The following is a 26,821-nucleotide window of genomic DNA, read 5'->3' on the forward strand; positions in this document are numbered from 1 at the left end:
CAGAGGTACACTGGAGCCAGCCCATACCAGTTTACAGCAGCCAATTGTTCAATTTTTAGGAATTTTGTAAGCCAACTGCTAAACACAGCCATTATTTTAAAAATTACATTGTATAAGTTTTAAATTAGGTAAATTATTCTAAGACAAATGTAATAAATATCAAAACTCATCACTTCCTAATTGCTTGACTACTTTTTATTATAATCTGTGCTCTTGAGGCTATTTATGTCAAATTTATCTGTTTGGTGGAAACAGTTGGGGAAAAATGTGCTATTGCTCATTTTTTCCCAACTTACATTGGTAGCTTGAAATCAGCCATGGTGGGAATACTTACACCATGAAAACTGTCAAAAGCCACAAGCCAGTTATTTTTATATTTTCCAAGAGTTAATTGTAAACATTGACCAGCACTCCACCAAAATAACCTTTAAGTCCAGTCAATAAGCCAAACTAGGATGACTACAGAGGAAAAGCTCGTGGTTAGCTTTATTAAAGATATCTCTTTTCTGGGCCCTGCTATGCGCCTCTCAGTAGAAATTCAGAGCTCAGGACAGCAAGTAAAAGGAAATAAAGGACTCTATTACAAACAATGAAGACAGAGAGATTTGACAGGGATTATGAAGAGGGGATAAGGCAGACTTAGATGCTGGTGACCTATTTTTAGTATTGTCTAGAAAACCTCTCAGGAAAGTGTTTAGCTCTGATTATAAATATTAATTAGACTCCAATCAGAGAACTATTTAAAGGATCTGTGCTCCTTAGGGAAAGATATTTCAGATAGATAGATAGATAGATAGATAGATAGATAGATAGATAGATAGATAGGTAGATATAGGGATATATATGGCATGTATAAGTTGTTCAAGTTGGTAATAAACCAGATGATTTTTCTTAGTAAAACAGACCCAACCAAGCTACAAAATTATAGTTGAATTAAATGACTCTATAGACAGGCAGGGTAAAATCTTCATAGCTTTAGCAGATATATAATTCCACTACGTATGGATAGGATCAACAGTCTTTAGTTCTGCTATGACACCTTCCTTGTTAAACACATCATCAGGTGAACAAAAATATTTAATAGGAACAGCACCTCTACACATTTAAAACAAAGATTTAAAGAACCTGATACCCATTACAGAGTTACTTCCTAAAATTCTTAAAGGTAACTTGAGGCTGTTAACTGTTTGATATTACTCTGCACTTCGGGGAGTGGAATCTCAGGTTAGAGACTCTGCCCTAGTCCTTGAACTCTGTGCCAGTGAGAGTTGGGAATGCTGCAAACTTTCAATCAGTGCCAGAGAGAAGGTAGGAGGCCTTTTTTTTTTCTTTTTTTTTCTTTTCACCTCAAGGCCAGCAGCAGATTATGGAGTGGCATTACTCACACCATACAAAGTCTTGCTGAGTCTACTTTTGCTCTAAACACTGTCTCATACCAGGAAGTGTTCTAAGGGTGGAATGTGTGAAGCTTGCATCACATCACTCTGTTTTTGTGACTGAGGCATTCATTTAAAACCTGTCATCTGAGTCCAACAATGCTCCCACTTCATTAGCTACCAGATTTTTTTTTTTTTTAATGATAAATAAGAGTCTCTCTTTCCTTCTTTGTGAACACAATCCAACTGGGGAGGAAACCCAGTCTCTTAAAGTTCTCCATAGTTTAATACCCATTCTTAGATTCCTTAGGCATTCTAAATGGAAAAAAGGCAAATCCAGCTCATACATAAGGCAGTCAGAAAAGGACGCATGTAATAAGGTAGTCTGGGTCTAGAAAATTATATCACAAACACAAATAATAGAGTAACAACTTTTATGGTTTTACTTTTCAGTATATTAGGCTTGGGGAAACAAGCTGAGTTTAGGTTGTTGCTGGAAGATGCTATCAATTAAGGAAACAAGAGGTGGCTGGAGGGGGACAAGAAAAGCAGAAGCAGGAAGGGAGCACTGCTGAGAGAGAGGGACCAGATAAATATAAAGAATTGCTCTGCAGAGTTTTTCCCCTCCTATTTATTTCTCTGTTCTCCCCATGGGCCCTCTTTTTTGCTGATGACCTCACTTCCTCCCCAGGCCTGTTACTGCAGTTCTTGTCAAGTAAACCCTCAAATCAATGTATAATATAGGGCTAACAGTTAGCAATTAGTTAAACCTCTCACACATTTTTTTTCATCATAGAAAAATCTTGAAGACAAACAAAATATTCTCAAGACCTGAAAGTAAAAAAGATCCTTATTTTTGAACATTTTGGGCAAGGAATTTTCTCACATCAGACAACGTAAAGCAGTAATGACAGGGTTAACACAATCTATTAGAGGCCTAATAAGATTACTGTGATTCTAATATGTTTTGAAAATTATCATTTTGGCATTCAAAACATCTCTATTTTATTTTTTTATTTTTTTTTTTTTAACATCTTTATTGAAGTATAATTGCCTTACAATGGTGTGTTAGCTTCTGCTTTATAACAAAGTGAATCAGTTATACATATACAATATGTTCCCATTTCTCTTCCCTCTTGCATCTCCCTCCCTCCCACCCTCCCCATCCCATCCCTCTAGATGGTCACAAAGCACCGAGCAAAACATCTCTATTTTAAACTAAAATGTCATAAAGCATTAAGTTGAGAAATTTTAAAAGGCTTATCATAACTAAGCTTTTCTTAAAAAGCTCACATTTGTTTTATATTGCACCAGCACAAAATATGAATTTACATACAGATCATGTTTTTACTTTTGGAGATGTTTTCTCTGCAGAAATCTAAAATGAAAAAAATAGTTTTCTATTTTTGAATTATCTTCGGTATCAAATACAATTTTACTGTCTGTGACTCACAGCAAAGGAGGTGTTCCTTTTTTGTACAGTTACACTGATGATAATTTGACAATAAACTATTTTTATGGACCAAGTTCAAGTTAGATAATGTGTTTGCACGCTACCCTTCTCAGCCAGCCCTATGCTGAACTTTGTAAGGGCTTTATGACAAAAAGCAAAACAAACAAAAACAAAGCAAAAACCTCTTTACTGAAATTCAGGCTTTCCATAATTACATGTTAGAGTGCAATTCTTATCCAATGAGCTTGTGGTTTTCCAAATTTAGGACAGAGCATGTAGTTTTATCAGAGAGTTGAGATTTAGTTTTGTTTTCCTTTGATTCCATAAATGGTTGTTCCAACTCTAAAATGGGCCACTTAATTTACAACTGTTTTCTTCATTTCTTTTTAAGAGAAGAAATAACATACAATTTCTGACATGTTGACAAGAGAACTTCAGCAACTTTCTCCCTGACATGAAATATTTCACTCAGAAGGCCTGTTTCCTATCTATCCTTAGGCTTCCTGGATGAGGCTCAGCTAAAAAAGTACTCTGAGATGTATTTGCCCATGTGCTTGTAAGTGTAAAACCTGAGTGATGTCTCTGCGAAGGACCAAGAACACAAATACTTATTTGTCCCAAAAAGAGAGGGGTCCCTATTTTGAAATATCTTAATGGAACCCCAAATATTAGATCTTCCTAGATTGAAAATAGTACCCTCTACTTGAAGATTCTTAATACGAATTCAATGTTGAATCAAACCTATAATCCATATAGCTCATAATAACTTACTTGGTAGAAATATCTCAGATCAATAGATGGCAAGCTTTGGGTTTCTTTCAAATAGTTGAAAAATATAGATAAATTATCAAAGACAACTTTTCACTAGTTTTACCTTAATTATGGAGAGAGAATATTGAGTATAAGTATCTCAGCAACTTTCTCCTTTTAAAATCCACCACTATCCTCAGTAGTCATATAGATTATTCTGGCTATTTAATTTTTCACATCTGCTTGCGGTGACAATGTAACATTTGGTAAGACAATTAGCTTTGGTTGCACATTCTCACTGAACTTTTGGTGAAATTATTACACTGTATGTTAGTACAAAATTATTAGGAAAGGCTTCTAAAGCTAAATCTTTGTCATTTAGGAAGATGGGGGGTAGGGAGTGACACTACATTTAAAGTCATTCTTCTGCCTCTATGGTTACCAGTCCTAAAAGTTGTGGCTACCCGGCAATTTCGCTGGGAAAACTGAAAATCTAATCCCCGTATTAGGCACTCCTAACTAAAACAGGATGTTGAAACTACTACTGGCAGCAGGGGTAGGAAATTTTCCGTTGCTCTTCTTGCCTGTGTTTTACGGTACAGGGGTTGGCCCTGGTTTGGTCCACCTGCCAGCCGAGCTTAAAGTTTCCGAGGCTTGGGGGAACACAATGACTTGGATCTAACAGCCTAAATCGGAAGAAGGGAATTTGTGCTGCATCGAGGAAGCCGTTAAACTCCTGCTAAGCGAACTCTCTTTTCTATGCGTCTATGCACAAGACCGACCTCCTCTATCACTGACTAGAAATAATTTCTGACAATCCAGGATATTCCGAAAGCTTGGAGACATATGGCTGGAAAATGAAACTACCCTGGAGTGTGGCCACATCATTATTTTGTGTCGCATGGTACCAGATGGGCAGTTGGTGAACGGCGCTGGGATGTGAACGGACAGTTTAACAATGTGAATTTTTTCCCCCGTAGAGCTAAGACAGACTTCATTTCCCTCTTGTCTTTCGGTCTCTAGTACTTGGAATTTCCCCCTCTCTGCAATATCAATTAACTCAACTTTGCAGTGGGGTAGCCAAAAAGGAAGAGGATGAAGAGGGCTCTATAATCTTAATAAGTGTCGAGGGAGTCACTGCGCCCCGGGAACCGCGGCGGCGACCCGCCCATCCTGCGCGGATTTCAGGGCTGATACCGCGCGGGCGGTTATGGAGCGGACCGTGAGCTTGATCCGCCGAGGATAGAGACCTGGGCTCGGTAGGGGCGTGCAGATCTTCAGGCGGACTTGGAGGCCCTTGCTGCCTCTCATCCGTAGCGTTTTATAACCATTTTCATCGTTCTTCAAAAGTCATGGACGACGGCCCGCTGCCCGACCTCCGAGACATCGAGCTGAAGCTAGGGCGCAAAGTGCCCGAGAGCCTAGTGCGCTCGCTCCGTGGGGAGGAGCCGGTGCCCCAGGAAAGGGACAGAGACCCCGCCGGGGGCAGCAGCGGCGGCAGCGGTGGCGGAGGCTGCAGTAGCAGCAGCAGCAGCTGCAGTTTCCCTCTCTCCCTGTCATCCTCCTCTTCGTCCTCCCCGACCTCTGGCTCCCCACCACCTAGCCATTCCAGTAGCGCCCTGGAGAGGCTGGAAACCAAGCTTCACCTCCTCAGGCAAGAGATGGTGAGTGTGGTTCTCCAGCTGTGGGAGTGGGAGCCCGCGCAGACGCACTGGGGGGAGATCGGAAGATGCGGGCGGGGGCAGAGAGGGCGGCCGGGGCGGCCGAGCCGAGCCATGGGTGCGTGGGAAACACGGGGAGGGGAGCGCGCGGCGGGTGCGCATCTGGAGGCAGCAGCCGGGAAGCTTGTTTACCCGAGACTTTGCTCGGTCACGGTTTGCTAAGACGGCAGAGCCTGCCCTGCTCTGTGTACTTTCTGACGCCCGCCCACTCCCTGCTCCCGGCTCTGACCATTGAGATGCCAGTCCGCAGCCTCCCAGGCACAAGCCCGCCGAGGGGGTCTGCAGTTACTGCACGCATCTGGGGCCTGCTGTGCGCCGTTCACACTTTCAGTTCAAAAGGTGGCTCGGTCCGCTGCACTTACTGCAAAAATACTTCCTGGTTTGCCGAAAGGTGGCGCGGCGGGGTCCCTGCAGCCCTTCTTCCTGGCTCACTCCTCTTCCACCACTACCGCCCCGCCCCTTGGTGCAGCAGCCGAGCGGTTCCTAGGCCACTGTTGAGCTGATTCTCCACAGCTGGTTCTGAAAACAATGGCCCACTCGTCCTTGATGTCCTTATGAATAGCTTGTCTCATGGTTGATCCAAAAGAGCAGGTGATCCCCAGGCCCAGGGATTTGCTAATGACCACTTCCTACCCTCCCCCGTCAGTCCTCAATCTGCAATTGTTTTCTGTGCTGTTTGCAAATGTTAGCCTAAGAAGAGGACAATGGGACTAGGAAGGGTCCGAGAATACTTGTTATTCCGGATGTACTTAGAGGGAGACACTTATTTACTTACCATGAACTCAGGCAAGTCACTTAACCTCTGTGGACCTTGGTTTATTCGTACAATGAACTGCTTGGAGGAAATGATTCCTTCCTTAATCCTTTTAAGAAGATGACCACAAAACAACAGCATTTTCCACCAGCTTGGAAAGGAGGAAAGTTACATCTGGGACCTTAGTCACTTCTACATAAATGACCCTATCTACTGGGGCTTTGCATGAAAAAGAAGTAACCGGTGGTGTTACTTTAGCTCCACTCTTTTTGCAGTTGGAACACTGGGAGGGAATAAATTCCAAGCATAAAGTAATCTTGGCAAATATACTAGTGCAAAAAGCCATTCTTCAGAGATCATGTCCTATGCTCAGAATTTTTACCACACTATCAACACAAGGGCTCTAAAAACCTCTCTCAAGATCTTTTAAGCTGGTCTGCTTAAGAACTTTAGTTTTTATGTCTCAAGAACCCATTTTCTTCCCAGTTTGAATGCAAATATATAGAGACAGACATATATAGGTCTATATATGTGTGTGTATATATATGTGTGTGTATTCATACACCATGTGTAATGCAAATGATTTTATTACTCTATTCATGTTTCACTAAATATACACACACACCACAGGTTATACATGTTAGTTATTCAACAAGTATTGACTAAGCGTTGACTATACCTGGTAATTAACTGGTGCTCAAAATACAAAACAAAAAGTTCAAGGAGCCTATTTAGGGCTCTCAACTCTCTTGCACTCATTTACCATTTATTATTTGTAGTATATCAAGCCAAGTGTGCTGAAGAATTTTGTAGGGTAAAAAAAATCTGGTTATTTTCAACAAAAGACATTTTCTAGCCTTGTCTATTTTTTCTTAATGAAAATGTCACAGAATTAATAAAAATCTGTTTCCCCAAGCCAGATCTTGTTATGTATAATGATTATGGTATATAAATAAATACATTTTAAAAAAGCAAGCAGAAACAACAACAACAGGAGGGGCAGATTATTAAACTGACTATTTATTATATTTTCTACATGAAGCATAGTTATCTATGAACCTAGGAGAATTTATGCCAGAACAGATGTTTTGTGTTCAACTCCGTACTCTAATAAAGGTCTCCTTTATTGAGCAAACGATAACATTGGCTATGGGAGTTTAGAGGGAAGGGATCGAAAACAGGTATATTCCCCTGCCAATGAGACAGTTTTCCCCCATTTTACATAACTCTTACGGGTACTAAAAACCCCAGCTTCAGCATAATTGCAAAGCAACAGATTTGTTTTTATGCAGACTTGGCAGTTTAGTTATAAACATGGAACAGATGCAGTTGTGCAGTTCTTCCTGTCTCCTGGCATCCCCATGTCGAGAAGTTGGGCGATGCCCCTGTGAGTTTTATGTTCTTTTCTGCTCTCTTCTACGAGCATTGAGTCAGCCTCCTTGATCTTATGCTTGACCACACATTTCATGCTCATTACTTTGAGCTGTTCACAGATTTTTCTTCTGGATAGTCTGGAGTTATCAGTCTTCGTTCGGTCCTGCCCTCAGAACTCCTTCCTAAGAAACACCTTAGCCATGTACAGGATTTTCTAGAGGAAATTCCAGGAATTAAGCCTTCCTTCTTTGCCTATTAGGATGGATGTACTTACCACTGACACAAGGCACCATAGACTTGCAGGGACGGAGTCTCAACACTTAAACTTCTTTACATGCACCTGATCTTCTCATTGTCTCTCTCATCTCCTTTTATGGTTTTATGAATCATTTCCTTAACTCTTATCTGTAAATATTACAATCAATGCTCTTGAAGTCTGTAAGATGCAGGTGGAAGGGAAGCAAGATGAAAGAGATTGAAGTTGGGGGTGGGCGGGGGACTGTTTCTGTGGCCAGACTGCTTCACCTTGAAACCCTTATTAATAACATAAATAGCACGATACATAATAAAGGGTGTGGGAAGGAAAATATTGGAAAAGAAAATTTGCAGGCATATATTTGATACAGTAGGCAAATTCAAAGTAACCATTCAGGATGTTCCGGAGAGGGAGCACATTTTCCCAATGCGTAAAATATTTTTTATTTTTAATTTAAAGATAAGGAAATTTGACAATAAGCAAATGCAGGGATACACATAGGAAGTTTACAATGAAATCAGAAATAGATGTCAGACTTCTGGTACAAAGTCTGCCCAATTATATTTGTTCACTACTTTTCAATTGACAGTGTTTTACTATCTGTCATATTATTTGAGCATAAGGTCATACTGGGAAAGAAGTATTTTCATCCACATTTTGCGAGTGAGGTCATTGTGGCTTAGAGATGGTTGAGAAATCAGGCCAAGGTCACATAGCTAATTAGTCAACAGAATCACAATTTGAACTCATATCATCTGACTCCATGTACTGTGCTTTTCCCCCATTCTCGTCTGCATCCCAATAATTTCTCTTCAAAATACAGAATAGTTTTTATAAATCTGTGGTAAGTCAGCAATCCCTAGAGTACTAAGGGACCAACAAAATGAAGCCATCAGGATGCATGTCAAGGGTTGTTTCAGATATGGGTTCATTCAATAATCAGCAAATATTTATTGAGTGCCAACAATGTACCAGGCCAGCCTGGAGACCTTGGGAATATAGTACAAAATGGCTACTTTAAAAAGTCAGTCTTTGGAAGAGGTCCTGTCCTATGTTTGGACTTTTCATTCCACTGTCTATGCAGACTCTTTTTGCAAAATTTTCTTAAGAATAAGACTTTAAGCATTACTTATCAAATACTGCTCTAAGTTTTAGAATGCCTCATAACATCTGAAATATTTTTCCAGTAAATGTAAATAATCTCTGTCAAAGTCAATGTTTACCACTTAGTAATACATTTTATACTGCACTTTTCTTTTACAAGATGTTCAAAGGATTTTAGGGCTATCTCAATAATGTCCATATCATACCTCTAGTTTAAGAGTGAAAATTATTTTCATCGATTTACTCTGGAAAAAATTTGAAATGCATACGATTATAAAGGCAATCACTAACGAATCAGAGCCTGGAATTAGAAGGGATCTAATGGACCCTCCCAAGTTTGCCTTCCTAGATAATTACTGTTCAGTCATCAAAGTATAGTTTGAAATGAAGTATATACTACCTATTGATGCCGTATTCCAGATTTTAGTCAATTCTGTGTCACGCTGGAATGGTTAATGCAGTGCCTTTATGAATAACTAATTTGAAGATATTGTGTCCTGATCCCATATTTTTAGCAACTACATATTTGCACAGCAGCTGTGTAATAGTGAGAGATAAACAATTTCAAGCTAGTTACTTGTCTTACTATTAAAGCATTCAAATACCCCACCTGATTCCTCAACTCTTGCTTTAATAAAGTTTTCTAGGCAATACATAGGGCTAGACACAAACACACATAAATGATACCAGAAGAACATGAATCAAAATGTCAAAATTTTTGAGGATACAATTGTACTTGGTTTTCATTAATATTTTCTCTTATTGATCTTTTCCATGTACCCCCACCCCCGTATTAAATGGCTTGCCTATTTTGTAATAAAAAAAATTATTTTATATTTCCTCAAAAAGAGATCATAATTTCATTACATTAACTTCACAACTGCTTTGGAAATGATTCAGAGTAGACTAGGAGCTTTCTATCATTTGTTCCATAATACTTTCAATAGTATTTTTACTATTTTATCATTTAGTTTTTTTTTTTTTAATTGAACAAAACTTTAAGGAAAACCCTTAGGTATATAATTGAGAAGCCGTAAAGTGGAAGACGTCTTCCTTGATGAGTTCACAAGATAGCTAAAAAGATAAAATGGGGATATAATTTTGCCAGAGAAAGATTGCAAACCAACACGTCAGCACGTACACGATGCCATAGTGGAAATCAGACATAAGTGTTGAGATTAAAAGATAAAGCTGAGGAGATTTGTCATGGCAAATGTGCCTTGTACAAGGAATTAAAAGTGCTGATAGCTATGCAAATTAAGGGCCTAACATTAGTGATAAAGACATCAAGGAGATGAGAAAATGTGATTCTTAAACCGTGGCTTCTTCTGTCATTTTGCACATGGAATGTTATTATACTTACTCAATCTAATAAATCTTGTTGATACATGTTTCCTTACATAGTGGCTAAAAATTGACAGCAATGCAGACAAAGGTAGTAATTTTACTTTGCTTGAAACACATAGATAGAATTCAGAAGATTTATACACAACTTGAAAACAGTGACATAGCCAAAAACTGATGAGTCTTGCCCTGTCCCTAGGAATGTACGTTGAATGGAAAGAATTACCTTCCGTTCCATTCAAGTTATACAACCATACTGCTCTGATCTTGAGAGACCACAAATTTTATGAGAATTTTTTAACTTTTCATAAAAGATTATGTTTACTTTCTTGGTAGCATAAAAACATACAGTTTACTTTCCATTTTATAGCAATGAGCCATAATTAAAACACTTTCTCACATATTAAGACTTTTGTTTTTGAAGATACTTCTTCTGAAACTGGGATTCATGGCTGGAGTCCCTGGGGTCCCTGAGAATTTGTTACTTTTTTCTTTTTTTTTTGCTTTTTCTTTGAAGAGCATTCCTTTTTGGTTGTCTTTAAAGCTTGTTCGTTCACTACTCAAGTGGTAGACATCTGGTTTGGGGGAAGTAGGCTTTGGAATCAGGCAAACTGGGATTCCAGTCAAGCCTAGAGCAAGTCAGGGTACAAAGAAACCACAGGGCCCACCAGGTTGCCAAGGCTCCGAACCCTACGCTTACAGAGACTTTTAGTCCATCCTCCCTGGTGGGAGGGCCTGTCCAGCTCTCAGCGACCTTCCTACTAGTCTTGGCTCTTTCACTCACTGGCACATGGAATCGAGCAAGTTATATAACACTCTAGGACTTGGCTTTCTGTTAACATAGTGATAAAAGCATCTCTAGTAAGGCATCATAAGAATCCAATGAAATAATACAAGAACATCAACTATTATCAATGCAGTCAAAAGCAGTAAGGATGATGACAGTAATATGTATTATGTCAATTACATGGCTGTTCTGTTGATCTTACACAAGCAGTCCTAGATGAGACTAACGAACGCGCAGGCATCTCCTCTACCAGACTGACTCTCATAGCACTTCCCGTGTCATCAGATCTTCTGCAGAGACTACCTTTCCATGCAAATGCAAAAAAGAAACATGTGCAGCCTTTCCCCAGCTTCAGTACAAGCAGAGTATAGTAGCACAGATTAAGGAATTGTAGAACCTAATCTCTGGTAGTTAAGGAAGTCTGAGGAATTGAGACTGGTATTTGGTTACTTATAGTGAGACTTTTCTATGTACAAGGCACTGTGTTAGTTTAAGGACTTATATGTAGTATCCCATTGAAACCTTATAATAATCTTAACTAAACATATATTTCACAACAATTTTTATAGATAAAGCACTGAGGTTTACTGTTAATGCTCAAGACTACTGAGAGAGTAAAGGAATGAGCTAGGTTGAGGTCACAATCTGACCTTTAAACCATGACTGCTGCTACATTTCATCCTTTAGACTCTAAAGTTTAGAGAACACTGCTGCTCATGTTGACACCCAGGAGAAAAATGTACATATCTGATCTTCTTCCAGAATTTAAAAACATTAAATATGGTAAACTATGTGGTTATTTACCAGAAGCCCTTCAAGGAGGAACAAGAACTAAAGATATCTGTCTTAGGAACACGCAACATTTGGATGAATATATTCAAAAGTCACCTGGTTTCCAGCAGTTGTACCCTTTCTTTTTGTCTCCATCACCCACATCTTCATAAGTACTTCTTCCCACTCCACAAGAGCTGCTGGTGAAGAATTCCCTGCCCTGACCAGTTCAAGGCTCCCAGCTCAGTAGTGGAGCTCAGCGGTGTTCAGGACTTGGAGCTTAAAAAGCTTGCTATTGGTAGCATTTTAGTTCCCTGAGACATTCTGTTCAGAATAAAGCTTGGATCTTAGATAACTCACTAGAAAGTAGTAGAAACTGGGAATCCTGACCCCGGCCAGGACTTCCCAGCTGCGTGCTTGAAACACCTTGATCCAAATTGTGCTCGGTGTAAACTATCCATAGAATTCATAAGGAAAAGATTATATTTTCAAACATATTTCAAAAGTCTCAGTCTTAGACTTTAAAATAAAACCCAAATAACTCTCCTTTTTAAGAAGGGGCTAAACATTGTGCTGGATGTTTATATATAGCTATTATGTTCATTTTACAGATAAGGAAACTATGGCTTACAGGGGTTAAATAATTTGACTAGGTCACCGTAAGTGGCTTCCCAGCCATTCATTCAAACAAGAACCACTGGCAATCTGCTGGATCCAAATTACTCCCAAACCGTACTATATCTCAGCACCATGAAGTGTGCCTATTTATTGTGAATGAATATTTCTACAGTGATTTCATCCCACAACTACCAGTGGATCTTTTGGTATTCTTTTAAAAATGTTATTGTTTCCTTTTTAAAATTAAATATATGCTCTCATTATAAAACTTCCAGAAATATCATATAAAGAGAAACAAAAGTCCCTTTTTACCTACTCCCAATACATCTTCCCCATATTACTCTTTACCCCAAAAGAAACCACTGCTGACAGTTTGGTGTGAATCCTCTCAGGTCTTTTTCTACGTCTTTGCCTGCATATATAGGCACATATACATTTATATAATTTTTAAATGTCTGGATTTCATTTTTCTTATTTTACATAATAATATTTTATTATGTCACCTGACATTTATTGGATGATTACAATATGTCAGTTGGCACTGTAAACAGTTTTCATGTATTATGTCATTTCATTCTCACTCCTCACCCACTTGTGAGGTAAGCACTGTGGGTTGTTAGGTAATATAAACAGATTCCTGATAGAGTTTAAGAAATGTTTAGTTAATATTTATTTATTCTGTCAATTCTCTTATATGAACCTCAGCTAGTTACTAATGAAAATGAAAAGGTTATGACTTTGCTTTTTATAATAAATGATTATCCAAATATTCAATAGTTCTTCTAGAATCAAATTCCATCCAAAGAAATCTGACTTAATCAGAACACTTCATTCCTCTACTGAAGAAATAACCTTCAAATAAGTCTTCAAATTGGAATGTACTTCTCCTCCATCACATACCATTCTAACATAACCTTCTTGTTGAGTTTTTTTTTCTTTTTTGATAATAATAATATCAGTAAAACCTCTAAAAGTTGGATCAGAACGCTAACATGGCACAAGATGTTCCATACCACATGGAGAAGGCAGAATAGCCACCAAGAAACTATGGCTCAAAACCATCTTAGGTTTGTTCAGACTTTGGAAGGCTCATGATGACAGAACAGATTCTGCTCCTAGAGATCTGGCATAATCAGAACACTGGATTCTTTAGTTGAAGATATAATTAATATCCTTCAAATCGACTCATAACAAAGTGATGTATAAAACTGGAACTAGGGACTTCCCTGGTGGCACAGTGGTTAAGAATCTGCCTGCCAGTGCAGGGGACACGGGTTTGATCCCTGGTCCGGGAAGATCCCACATGCCACGGAGCAACTAAGCCCGTGAGCCACAACTACTGAGCCTGCGCTCTAGAGCCCTCGAGCCAGAACTACAGAGCCCAAGTGCCGCAACTACTGAAGCCCGCGTGCCTAGAGCCCGTGCTCCGCAACAAGAGAAGCCACCGCAAAGAGAAGCCCGCGCACTGCAGCAAAGAGTAGCCCATGCTCGCTGCAACTAGAGAAAGCCCGCATGCAGCAATGAAGACCCAACACGGCCAAAATAAATAAATTTATCTAAAAAAACCAAAAAACTGGAACTATAATATATTACTAATTTGCCCTCTCCCTGAAGGCCCATTTTATGGACAGTTGGAAGATTGGTGAAGCAAAGGATCAGCACAATAGTGAGATAGGAATTTGATGGTGTCCTGGCACTTCTGGACCCAGCGCTGCATTTGGCATCTCCAGGACAGCCATTTCCCTTAACTGTCTTGGTTGGGTCTGCCAGCATGTCCACTGCTGTTCAGCCTGTATTCTAACTGACACATCTTATTCTTCAAAATGTTAATCTCATCAATCAGGAGTTGGTCATATTGGACGTCTTTAGGGTGAGTTTTCAATCTTGATCTCTGATGTCTTATTATTGATTTCAGATTTTCAGAGGATAATCAATTCCCCTCATTTCTAAGTGCTAGGGGGCACATCACATTCCCATGTATGCCCCCTCTACTATCAGCATCACATTGCTGTTGTAGAATAATCTTTAATTTTTAAAAAACATTCTGGATAATATGGCTTATTTTTATGTAAAAAATGATCAGATAATCCATTTGTAATTAAAATTACGGAATGTTCTTTTTTCCTCTGTATTTTAAATTAGGATGCCTGAAGTGAGCCAGATGTAAGTCTTCGACTTTCCATATATTTGGGAGCAGAACAAAATTGTTGCTATATTGGTAACCACCTCAGGAAACACATAGAAAGGTTTTAACACCAGCACCCCAAACAGTGAGATATATGTCACAACTCAGGGATTGATAGCTAGGATATGATTATAATAGTTTCTCTGATTTTTTATTTATTTATTGCAAAAGACATTTAACTAAATTTACGTTGATTTTGTTGTTTTGGTGCCGACCAAACAAAGCTTGAGACCAAAACTGAGAAGGAAAGTCCTTCCTCATGGTGATAAAGTCCAACTTTCACGGCTGCTCAATTCACAGAACGACCTGTAGTTCTTTTGCTGAGAATTTAATCATAAAGAGCTACTACTAGCTCTTTATTGGTGTGATGTTAATTTTGTTTCCAGGTTTTCCCTTAATTTCATAAAATGTTTAAATTATTATAATTGAAATGATACATGCTGTTATTAAAACATGCAAATAGTACAAAAGGATCTAAAGTGGAAAATGAAGGTTCCCCACATCCCCTTTCCCAATTTCCAATCCCTAGAGACAACTACTATGAATAATATTCTGTGTATCCTCCTAGAAATTTTCTGAATATATGTAAGTATCCTACAGTTTCTTATATACCTTTAGCTATAATTATAGGCATATGTGTGTGTATAATTTTAAAATTGAGACTCTCAGGAGCCCATGTTGCAGCTAGTTTTCTAGATTGAGTAAATACTCTGGTATTGAATATATATCTATAGCTTCAAAACACAACTTACAGTGCTCCCACTTTGGAAGGATCACTGGCAAAGGACAGCAGTTAGAGTCTATTTGTATAAAAACATACTGCAGTTGGTGAGGCAAAAAGACAGAGTCCGTAATCTCTAGAAACAGAAAGGACCATTGTAGAACCCTAGGGTGGGAAAGAACTTTAGAGGTTCCTTGGTGCTTTTAGACCAGTTCCCCACTGGCATCTTCACCCACTGATCATCCATCCTTTGATGAATTTCTTCAGTGATGGGGACTTCACTGGCTCCCAAGGCAGACCATGCCATTTTCAGACACTTCTATTCATTATACTTGTTAACTGGCAATTCCAGTTGTTCATCAAAAAGACAAAACTATAACGATTCAACAAGAGGTAAAAAAAAATGCTCCAGCCTGTTGCCTACAAGCCGTGAGTTTATAACTTAAGATGGATGCTCTATCAGGTGTAAAATACAATGAAAGCTCAGTGAGTTTCTCCTAGTTTGATATGTACATGACTAAAATAAAAGCCTTTCTTGCCTTTCTTGCAAAATGAAAAAAAGAACGGCAATGCCATGTATTGGCAAGGATGGGGAGAAGTGGGCAGTCTCCTGCACTGCTGCCGGAAGTGTATGTTCAAAGCACCGTTTTTAGTGGTAAACCTGACACTGTATTTAAAAGAGGGGGGGACTTCCCTGGCGGTCCAGTGGTTAAGACTCCGCGCTCCCACTGTAGGGGGATGGGGTTCGATCCCTGGTCAGGGAACTAGGATCCTGCATGCCACAGCTCGGCCAAAAATAAATAAATAAAAATAAAAAAGGGGGAAAAAAGATACTCAACACAGCAATTCTGGTATCAGTAATACTTAAGATAAATATAAAAATTTACCCTAAGAAAATAATAATGAATTTGTACAAAAATATAGTTTGTGTGTACCTTTGGTATTATGTATGATAGAAAAAAAAATGGAATAATCTAAATGACCAATAATGGTAGGTAGGCTATTTATCTGCATACGATAGAAATTTGTGTAGCTATTAAAATTATATTGTAAGATTATTTATGGAAGAGAGAAAATGGTTATAGATATTTACATGCTTAGAACAAAAGGCTGGAATCAAATACTACTGTTAACATTATAGGGTATCATTGGATGGTGAGGTTATGAATGACATTTTAAATTTTTTCTGTTGTTCTCTGTTGTTCTATTTACTTTATCTGCACTAAGTATACATTGTATTTTGATAAGAAAAAGTATAAATAGGCAGAATTTTAGAAAATAAAATAGTATGGGCTTTAGGATAGGTAAAGGTGAATTCAAGGAATCACAGCCCTGCCTTTTACCAGCTATGTGTCTTTAAGCACATAATGAGTCTAATATACATAAAGTAGCTGGGAGTCTGCCTACTAAACAGTAAGCACTCATTAAGCATTAGTTTTTTTTGTCTTTCTCATTTGATTAATGGCTTAACTATTTCATACTTATAGGAAAAGATGAGATTAGAAGTTGTCCTATTATCTTTCTCTTCTGTCCTTTTATTGTATTTCACAGAAGAAGGGGGAGGGGCATGGCTACATGTAAAATAACTTCTTGTCCTGGACTAACCACATCTGGGTTGCTAAATTTGGCATTGAGCATCCCAGCACAGAAGCAACACCAGGAATGATTAGTGCCCAAGTAAGAAATGACCACTTCAACCCTGGCGAGTCCTTTCTGTTGAATAAGGTGAATGAAAAACCAGCTGACCCCTCAGGATCTTAGAGTGGCTGATGCTAATCATGGGCAAGACCACCACAAGAAGGTAATGGAGCGGACGTCTGCTCTCAGAAACATTTACCAAGCATTTCACAGTCTCCTCCTATGAGCCTTATGCCTCCTGCCAGAAACAGATGGGTAGAAAATATTAAGACTCTGATAGATGTTCACATAGGTTTTAAGAGAGAAAAGTAGTCACTGCTCAGAATACAGAAAAGGATAAGAAATAACTGATTACAGACAAAGCCCTTTTTTGGATTTCATGGGTAAGAATCTGAAACCATACTCCAGCCTTCTACCATCTTACAAGGCGATGATAACACAATAGTGCAAAAAATAATACACAGAGCCACCAATTTAATCACTTAGATCAGTGATTTTATACTCACACTATAAAACTTAATGATTTAATGGTATTTTAGATATCGTTCATTGACACAATCTTTCTGCAGTAAAAGCACATGATTATTTAAGATATATTTATAAGTCTCTGGGGCTACAGATTTCCGCAAGGTGAAAGTCTGACAAAATCCTATGTACATGACTTCATTTGTCACTTTAGTATTGGGCCAAATTTTCAGCTGTATATTTCAACTTGGTTAATAAAACTGCTGTCTTTTTCTCCCTCCCTATAATCACCCTGAGGGCAGAAGCTATGATTAATCAATGCTGTGTTTCTCTAACACCCAATCATTTAGGGACTCAGCATTTGTTGAATGTGTAAATTAAAGTACACCTTAGTCCTGGTTCTAATTTTTGGGTTTGGAATGCATTAGCAATATTGCTTTTTTGGACAGGAACATAGAACCCCAATCCCTCCTCTGCTTCCCACCGGCCACTTCCAGTCACCTGGAATTTGGTTAAGAAAGACTAAAACATTTTTCTTCCTATTACCTGTTATTGTGACATTTGACTTAGAATGAGAGAGGGAGAGAAGAAGAAGAAGCGGGGGGCGGGGGGTGGGGGAGGAAGGGAGGAAGGAAAAGAGAAGAGAAGAGAAGAGAAGAGAAGAGAAGAGAAGAGAAGAGAAAGGAACCTTTCTTCCGCTGTGAAGTGATACAGCAGAATTTCTTCTTGGTTGCAGGACCTACCCTATCCTCAGATATGGTCAGTTTCAGAAACCACTGCTGTCAGGGGTACTGGCAACACATAAAAATGGAAGAATTGTTTTGCTTCTCTGTTAGGTGCACAAAGAAAATGCACATTTTATTGATAGTTTTTGCCATCCTCTTTTCCTACTCAGGAATGAGGTTTTGAAGTTCCAGAGTGAAAAGAAAGAACTTACAAGAAAAAGAGACATCATTTATAATTGTGTACGTATTGATATATGGTACAGTCTATGTGGTTTGGGTTGAAAATAAATAATAGTCTATTTTGGCAGCCTACGTTAGTACCCAGATAGCATTGATTGTTTGGGCATTACTTCTCCGACTATCCTTAGCCCATCCTCAGTATAGACTTGGGAACTTAGGACTACAATGTCACTTGGGCACACTGTATCTGACGTGTTTGAGACAGTTAGCAAACTTGCAGTGAAACTCATCAGTGATGACCAGATGGATAAGTTAGATTGACAGAATGAGAAAAGCTAGGTTTCTTGAGTATTCATGATAAGATTATAGAACTGGAGACAGTTTCAAGGAATCAACCTATTTTTCTGTTTTTAATTAGTAACTAGATTTGAAAGATGAAAAATGGCTATCAAATATTCTAGTATTGCTACTAAAACAGCAACTGCATGGGTTTCCTTCTGAATATTTTTGTCCTTACATGAACTTTTACATACTATTCACTTTCCCAAAGGCATTGGTTTTACCACCTTGCAAGAAGCTATACTACATGGACTTTTGCTGCTTTTAATCTTCATATTTCTTATTTATATTATCTGCAGGAAAAATTTACAAATATGTGCAGAAATATTTTTTAAAAACTTTTTTAAAAATTTAAATATTAAATATTTAAATATTTAAATACTTTTAAAAAATATTTTTAAAAATTATTTTAAAATAATTTTGGACTTTACATAAAAGCTACAAAAACAGTACCAAACATCACTATATACCCCACCCAGACTCTCCCACATGTTACCTTTACCTTCTCATTCTCTCCCCTCCCCCTCCTCTCTCTCTCTCTTTCTTCCCCCCAAACACACACACTTTTCCTTAAACATTCTTCAACTTAAAAGTTGCAGACATGATATTACTTTACCTCTAGATATAACACTTCAGTGAGCATTTCTCAAAAACAAGAACAATTATAAATGTTGTCCTTCCTCTCTCCTATATACAGTACAGTCATAATTAATGACTTACATCATTTTTTCCTGCTGAGTTTAGACCTGTCCTAAGAATATTTTTCAACAGAGCACTACAGATGGCCACCTCGCATCAATCAGAAGCCTACCTCAGGCCAGCATTCAGTTAAATAATACAAGTGGGCCTACCTGAAGCATAGTAGGGGCAATTAGAAGAACATGCCCTCAATTTCCCACCTTCCTATTGACTTAATGTCAGAAATCCTGTTCTCACAAAATCATCTCTTGAGCCAGAGCTTGTGATCCACATGAAAAAATGAAAGAGTAACTGGAAGATTTTGGACCGTGGGTAGTATTCAGTAAATGCACTTCGAACGTTGGCTACATTAACAACACTATCACCTTCTACCATTTAAGCTGTATGGGGGCAAGGATGCTGGGAGCCAGTTTTGTTAAGTGAGGAAGAAGAGAGAAGAGGACACAGGAAAAGGAAATATCTTTTAGCATTTTTGTCTAAGAAAAGATTTCTCCTAGGAGTCATTATTTTGCACTGTACACAATAGTTTACAAAGCATTTTCTCATATGCTACCTTCTTTCCTCAGTCCTGGGGTTATGAGGTTACAACAGTTAGACAATGAATATAACATTTGCAGCATATGCTGTTATACCATGTTTACAGCATGTATTTGCTAGAATATAGTATTTGCCCAGTAAATGTGACCAATAATAATAGGCTTCCGCCTGATATTATACTTGCTTGGCCAAGGAAGTAATAAATCAAGCTATGCTATGACTGTCACTATGTGCTACATTAAATTTAGTACTTAAAATTCAGACAAACTCCTTTTGGGGATTATATTGAATAGTAAAATCCATTTGTTGAATTAACTCTTGAAAATTATCCACTTGTTTTTCCTTTAATCTGGCTATGTTCAGAGTTTGCCAGGAACTATGGCCCTGACAAGCCTGATGAAATGAAACAGAATTTTAACTTTTATATTGTATTTCTTAATTTTGAGTTTATTAGTTCAGTTTCTAAATTTGTTTTGTATTTGCTTTATAAAGTAATACTTGTTCCAATTATTCCTTATTTGAAAGTTTTTAAAAGTTAGTTTGGGAACGCCAGAATAAATATGCGAGAAGAAAGTCAGGATAACGAAGAGATGAGTTTTAGGGTCTTCTCTCTATGTGTGTTTCTGTCAGTGGGGAAAAATGAACTAGAATATGACAAGGATTATTTTGGTAGACATTGGACTCATGATGATGAGCCCACATGTTTTTTTATGGGCACCAAACTTACATAAGGACTTAGAAATGGATCTTGAAATTTCCCCCACTCAGTCCAGTTCCCCTCCCTCCAACCACCATCCTTCAGTAGCCTGGGAAATTATACAAATATCTGCCATGTCTACCAACATGCATCCTACTTCAAGATAATCTGGTACCATAGGGAAATGCAATCTGGATTCTCCTTATGAGTATACTTAATGTAAAATGAAACTATTTTCTTAGATGTCCATATTGGTATGATTTCTCTGGGTTACCATTTGAGTTGATTTTTATCAGCATAGTATTGTCCATGACCTTGATCTGTACTTTGGAGTGGAGTTTGATGAACATCCTGTGTGTCCTGCTAAGCATTTTTTGGACTTGTTCAGTTACTCACTGGCAGTAATTTTTAATTGCCTTCCTTTCCAACCATGTTACGATTTACATTTATAAGTGGGATTAAGAGAGACCAATTTCATAGAAGATGGGAAACTTGTTCAGTGAAGCAACTGACTACTTCTACACTGTTGCAGTTGAAGTCTCATATGGATTCATACATGATAAGATCAGGAATTTTGAGATCTTAATGGTTGTCATGTATTATATTAACGTGTAGTATAACTTTAAAGGGAAGTTAAGAAGACACAGTGAAAACATTTCTTTAAACAGTATTCCTCCCAGGCACAAACAAAGCAATCTTTTTAGTGAACCATAACTTTACTTGGCACTAGATGTGGAAAATCAACATGATTTGAAGGGTTGTGCCAGCACAAAATGGAATTCCCCAAACATTTTGATTTAATTAATAAACGAAATGTGTTCAGAATACTGTCATTAGCAGTCAATAAATAAAAAAACAAGGCTAAAGTCACAAATGCATACTACTTTTTGTGTTGGAGACTTTTAAATAATCACAGCACAACCATATTATCTTATTGGCATTAATAAGCAAGTGGGTTAAAATGATTATTGTTAGAGTCTGTAATACTTTTATTTAAAACCACTAACCATTAATTAAGTCTCCTAGGAGCACTATCAAATGATCACATTGCTAAGTTGGACGTGGAGATACGGAGACAGAGTGATTTACAGTAGATTAAGACAAGCCCAGATTTCCCACTTTCCAAACTGATTGTTCAGGATGCCGTGGAACGGCCAATACAAATAGAGGAGATGCATTTCTATTTACACTTTAATTCCAAAAGTCCAGACATCATTACTGGGACTGCTCAGTAATTTCCTAACATTAAGTGTTGTGTTATTTTTGTTTGCCTTCAGTCTTAAGACAAACTGATTCTATTTGGATTTCACCCAATATTCTTTAAGGAGAAATGCACTGTTGCTTTTTATTTTTTTACATCTTTGATTTGATTTTGTGTCAATAGGATCAAATAACTTGAAAATTTTATCTACATGAAACCCAGTGCCTTTTGGTAAGCAAAATTTGGTGCTACTCAAAGGCACTAACGCTTCTGAGAACAAATAAAATAAGTTAAGTACATACTAAGAATGTCAAACTGATTCACGCACTTGGAAATGAGTCTAACAAGAATCTATTTTCCATCTCTTGACCTTACACATGAAATTAATTTTGCCCCAGCCAAAAATCTTAGTTGTCCCAATTAAACACTGATGATGCATATCTATAGTAAATATACATATTTCCAAATCCTCACTCCTTGTTGGGCCTTAAAGACAGATGGAAACTCTCAGTTGCACACCATTTAACTATGTAAATGTCCACCCTGGACACTGTTCCCCATCTCTGCTTATAGGAATGTTTCTATAATAGAAATCAAGTAAATACAACACATTTTAAAGCATCAACTATATCCCACTCTTGTATAAACCCCAGAAGAAATACAAATGAATTTGAAGACATGAATTTCACGGAACTTGCAAATCAATCAGGTAAGTAAGGCATGAGGTTACTACTAAAATAATAGCAATATTTAACTTCCATAGTATTGAAAATTCTGATCTCATACCAAAGGTTCATGATCCATAATAAAATGCAATTTTGATTTGAAACAAATTATATCGTAACCATTTAATACTGTGCCTAGGCGCTTGTCTTTTACATCATAATGTATAACCCCACCTCAGTTCCTGAAATGTGCTATGTATATACTCTTGTCTCTGGACATTTGTACGTGCCATTCCTTTTGCCTGGCTCTTTCTTCCTCTTCTACCCTTATCCCTCACACCTCATCGAGTTAGCTCTGACTTTTTATCCTTCAAGTCATACCGTTGATAATACTGTATTTTGTTTTGTTTTTTATGTCCCTCATGAGACTATAAGTTCTCTCGTAGCTAGAACCTTGTTCAATTATTTCATTTCTAGAATTTAGCAGACTGTAAGAGCTCAGTATTGGAGGAATAAATGAATAAAGCTCTCTAAAAAGTTATTACAGAGGAGGGTAACAGTAGGTAGAAGTAACAGCTTGAGCAAGTTTGGGGTTATAAGCACTGACTGCCTAGGCAACAGTAATGATTGTGAGAGTGATTGAGGGAGATGGGAAGGTTATGTTGGAGCTAATGAAAAGAAGATTGAACTGGTAAAATATTCCCAATGAATAGAAAATACTATTCTAAGAAGTTTGAATACAATTTGATAGGCAATGAGGACCAACAGTAGTTGTTATTTTAGAGAATTTATATAATGAAAGCTGTGTTATATTTTTTTAATACTTATTCTAGTTTTTTCTTATAGTTGTCTTCTTGAGAACTAAATGGTTTCCATGTGTTTTATATTATGGGATCCTTAAAGTATGTTGTCCTTTTGAAATACTCATTAACAATAAAGCATGCTGTTTATTACTGAGGAATGAAAGTACGCAACAGAATAAAAAATGACAAATATTTTTGGAACAAGGAAAGAGAAAAGATTATATTCATTCAAGATACAAATATGTCAAAATTGTTTGTTTTCTTCCTACTAGATATAATTTCATAAGTACACAGATTTTATGATTATAATATATGTCCTCAATAAATTTAAGTTGCCTTTATTAGCATGTTGACGTTTTCTAAACAACAACAAAAAAATAAGTATGTTTTAATCATCCAAATGACATTTACCTATGAACAGCTATTTATACAATTCTCTATGTTTAGGATTGTTTGATTTATTTTGAAATTAAGGGTTTTTCTGATTAAAACGTAATATACTTTCCTGATACATATTTTAGAGAGTACATAAAATATAAGGAAAGGAGGGAGGGACCAAAAAAACATGATTACATTACCCTGAAGCCACTGTTGTAACATTTTTATCTTATTAAAGTATTTTTCTTCTGTAATTTTTCCTTTGCGTTGTTGAAGTTATAATATATACCTTATATCTTACTTTTTTGTAGATCCTGGTTTTTTGCTCAAAATCGTATCATAAACCTTTTCTTATATGATTTTTCTAAACTTAATATGCATTGCCTGAAAAATATTCAATTTTCTGTGCATTTCTCTAATATTGGATAGTTAACTTGCTTCTTGTATTTTTGTTGATGATGTAACATTTCAGATTATTTCCCTAATAATTCCTAGGCAGGGAGAATAAATGTCATTCCTTTTGCAACATGATTTTCCAACTCTTGATTCCTTTTTCTTTTGTCAGACTGAATATTGAGTAGTTTGTTTTTTTAAAGGGTGCATGAATCCTGTTTTCTTATCCCTTGCAAAGGAGAAAAGAAGCAGGTAAGCACAAGGGCTTCAGAGCCTGATAGATCTCAGTCTGAATCCCAACTCCATCACTTATTAATTGTGTGAAGCTGACAAGTTACAGATCCTTTTTGAGGTACAGTTTGAAGATAACAGTGTCTATCATTTAAAGTTTTGTAAAGATTAGGTGAAATATATATATATATACTCATCATAGTGCTTGGAACTAGTGCTTTATTAAAGACTAGCCATTATTTTGTATGCTATTATTATTGTTGGAATTCTTTGTTGTCACTATGGAAGTTACCTTGAGTTAATTAAAAATTTCTGTGTGGGATTACAAAAACAATAAGACAAAAATCAAAACAGCGAATACTTTATCAAAATAAAAACCTCCACTACCTTTAAAATGCATTGCTACCAGGATTCCTCCTATTTCTGACATCAATCACAGGGCTTCACTTACGGTACCTATGCTTATTTCCCAGAATTCAATATACAACCTCCAGCTGCTCTTTATCTGAGCAGTAAATTCTGATCGTTGCAAAACCAGCCTAGAAAGATGCTATTATTATTATTGAAGAGTGGCAATGGGAATCACTCTGATTAGTTTATAAAAGCTGCATATACAGACTGTTAGGAGGGAGCAATGTCAAGTTTTAGTTGATTGCAAGAATTACATTTCTGAATCAGGAGATAGACAGTGGGAAAAGAAAATAGGCTTTTTTCTACTTTTAGAGGAACCTAGGCACATCACCAATTATGTTTTAAATTGCATCCACCAGGATTTTAATTAGCAGACAATAATCTCAAATTCTAGTGATATTTCAGTGAAAGTTTGAGCTGTTATTATAGTAGTTTTGTCTTCTATTCTGTATTATAAGATAAGCTTTCAAGTTTTAAATTCAGAAAATTCTTCAAGGATTTTATTTCAGTTAGAATTATATATTTTCTTTAATAGAGAGCGAGCAAATCAACCCAAATAGAGCCTTATTTAGAAAATTCACACCCAAGGAAAAATATAAGATTTGGCATCACCTTTGCCAATTATATGGCAAACACTTGTATAACATCCTGCTATTATTTACCATAACATGTGTGAATATAAATACTTTGGGTTTTTTTATCATCTGAGTTGACGAATGGTATTTATAGAGCCAACTCCATAGATGATGGACTATCTCTTAAAAAGGAACAGTAGTTTAGATGCAAGCATCCCATCTTGGGGTATCTCTGTATTGTTTTATAGGTACTAAGTCAAAGTTTTTTCATAAGCATCATTCTCATTTCAAATTTATAAAAAACGGCGCATATAATTATAAAACTATAAATGCTTCATAGATGAAATTTTCAGTGTAATGTTAGGATAAGGCATCATCTGAGTAAAAATAGTACAATTTGGTATTATTACGAAGCCGGGTGTCTGGACATGTCCTGATGAATTCATCATGTGCCATCTGTTCCAATATTTCTTGCCACCAGCAACCATTTTTTTTGCCAGTAGCTATTGTAGGTTTCTACCTATATTTGTTTGGCTCTTTCTATTATGGATTTTTCTACATGGTTATGGACAATACTATGACATAAAACATACTGGAAAACTCTAAGTCCTATATGTTAAGAGGACATTTTAAAACTATAGGAAAATTAGGACCCAATTAAGACTGCATTGCCTTGATTGTTTTTTTTTTTTTCCATCCTTCTCACCTTATGTGATAAGAATTAAGAAAAGTGAACCATCCTATTCCCAGTAGCTCTTTTTAAATGTGGTGACCCATCTGTTGCCATATGCCAGGCATCTGTTTTTATCACCCTCATTTGTGGTCGTTCAAAGCTAAAAGTGATGAATTAACATTGAATTTATGCTAATTTTTACTGCAAGAGAACAGCTATTTGCAAACCATTTAAGCTGGCAGCAGTGATTTTCAGGTGTAAGAGAATATAAGAGGATAAGAATAGAAATCAGCAATGTATTTTTATTCTCAGCTACCTTTTGGAATAGGTGTACAACTTTTAGGTAATTGTAATACCTGCATGGCTCCATTCTTCAAGAGCCAAATGTGAGAAGTGATTCTTGCTTGTAAAATATCTGTTGAATTTAGATCAAAGTAAATATGACATTAAATGTAATAGGGTCGAACTGTTCATGAATGCTTATTCAGGTCAGTGCCTGTTTAATCCAAGTAGTAGAACTGTTTCTTTTTTGAAAAGATGATTCATTTTTATCCAATCCTAAACTATCATCAGAAAGTGTTGATGGACTATTAAAGGCTAATACCACTCTGATCAGAACATAATGTAATATTTCTCAACTTTTTAGTACTGTGGAAATATCAGTGAATTGGAACCAGAAGATAGAGGTGTCAGTACTGTTTCTGCCACTCAGTGGTGATACAATTTGGGGCGAGTCATCAATCTTGAGTCCACGTATAAGTCTCATAGCATATGGTAACCTGACTTGATTATTAACTGTGGTTTCTTTTACCACTAGCAATCTGAGATTCTTATGCCTGTCTTTAAGGTATATACTTTTTGGTTGCATGGAATTAATCATGTATGCATTCAATTCATCTAATTTTTCAATGTATACATGTAATTCTGAAGTACAATAGATATCAATGATATTAGATATTTAGATTGAAATAGCACTGACTTTAAAAATGAAAATAAA

The 26,821-nt window shown here is 37.0% G+C and overlaps 1 protein-coding gene across 1 annotated transcript in view; it reads left to right on the top strand.

The window, feature by feature from the left end:
- Positions 1 to 2,596: 2,596 nt before the first annotated feature.
- LURAP1L (leucine rich adaptor protein 1 like) overlaps positions 2,597 to 26,821 on the top strand; it is a 48,087-nt gene continuing 23,862 nt past the window's right edge. The window contains exon 1 of the mRNA XM_082471108.1: positions 2,597 to 5,243. Within this exon, the coding sequence (XP_082327234.1) occupies positions 4,932 to 5,243 (312 nt within the window). The 5' untranslated portion in view covers positions 2,597 to 4,931. The remainder of the gene's footprint in view (positions 5,244 to 26,821) is intronic.

Source organism: Balaenoptera physalus (assembly GCF_965194825.1).
Source record: "Balaenoptera physalus genome assembly, chromosome: 7".
NCBI classification, from domain to species: Eukaryota; Metazoa; Chordata; class Mammalia; order Artiodactyla; family Balaenopteridae; genus Balaenoptera; species Balaenoptera physalus.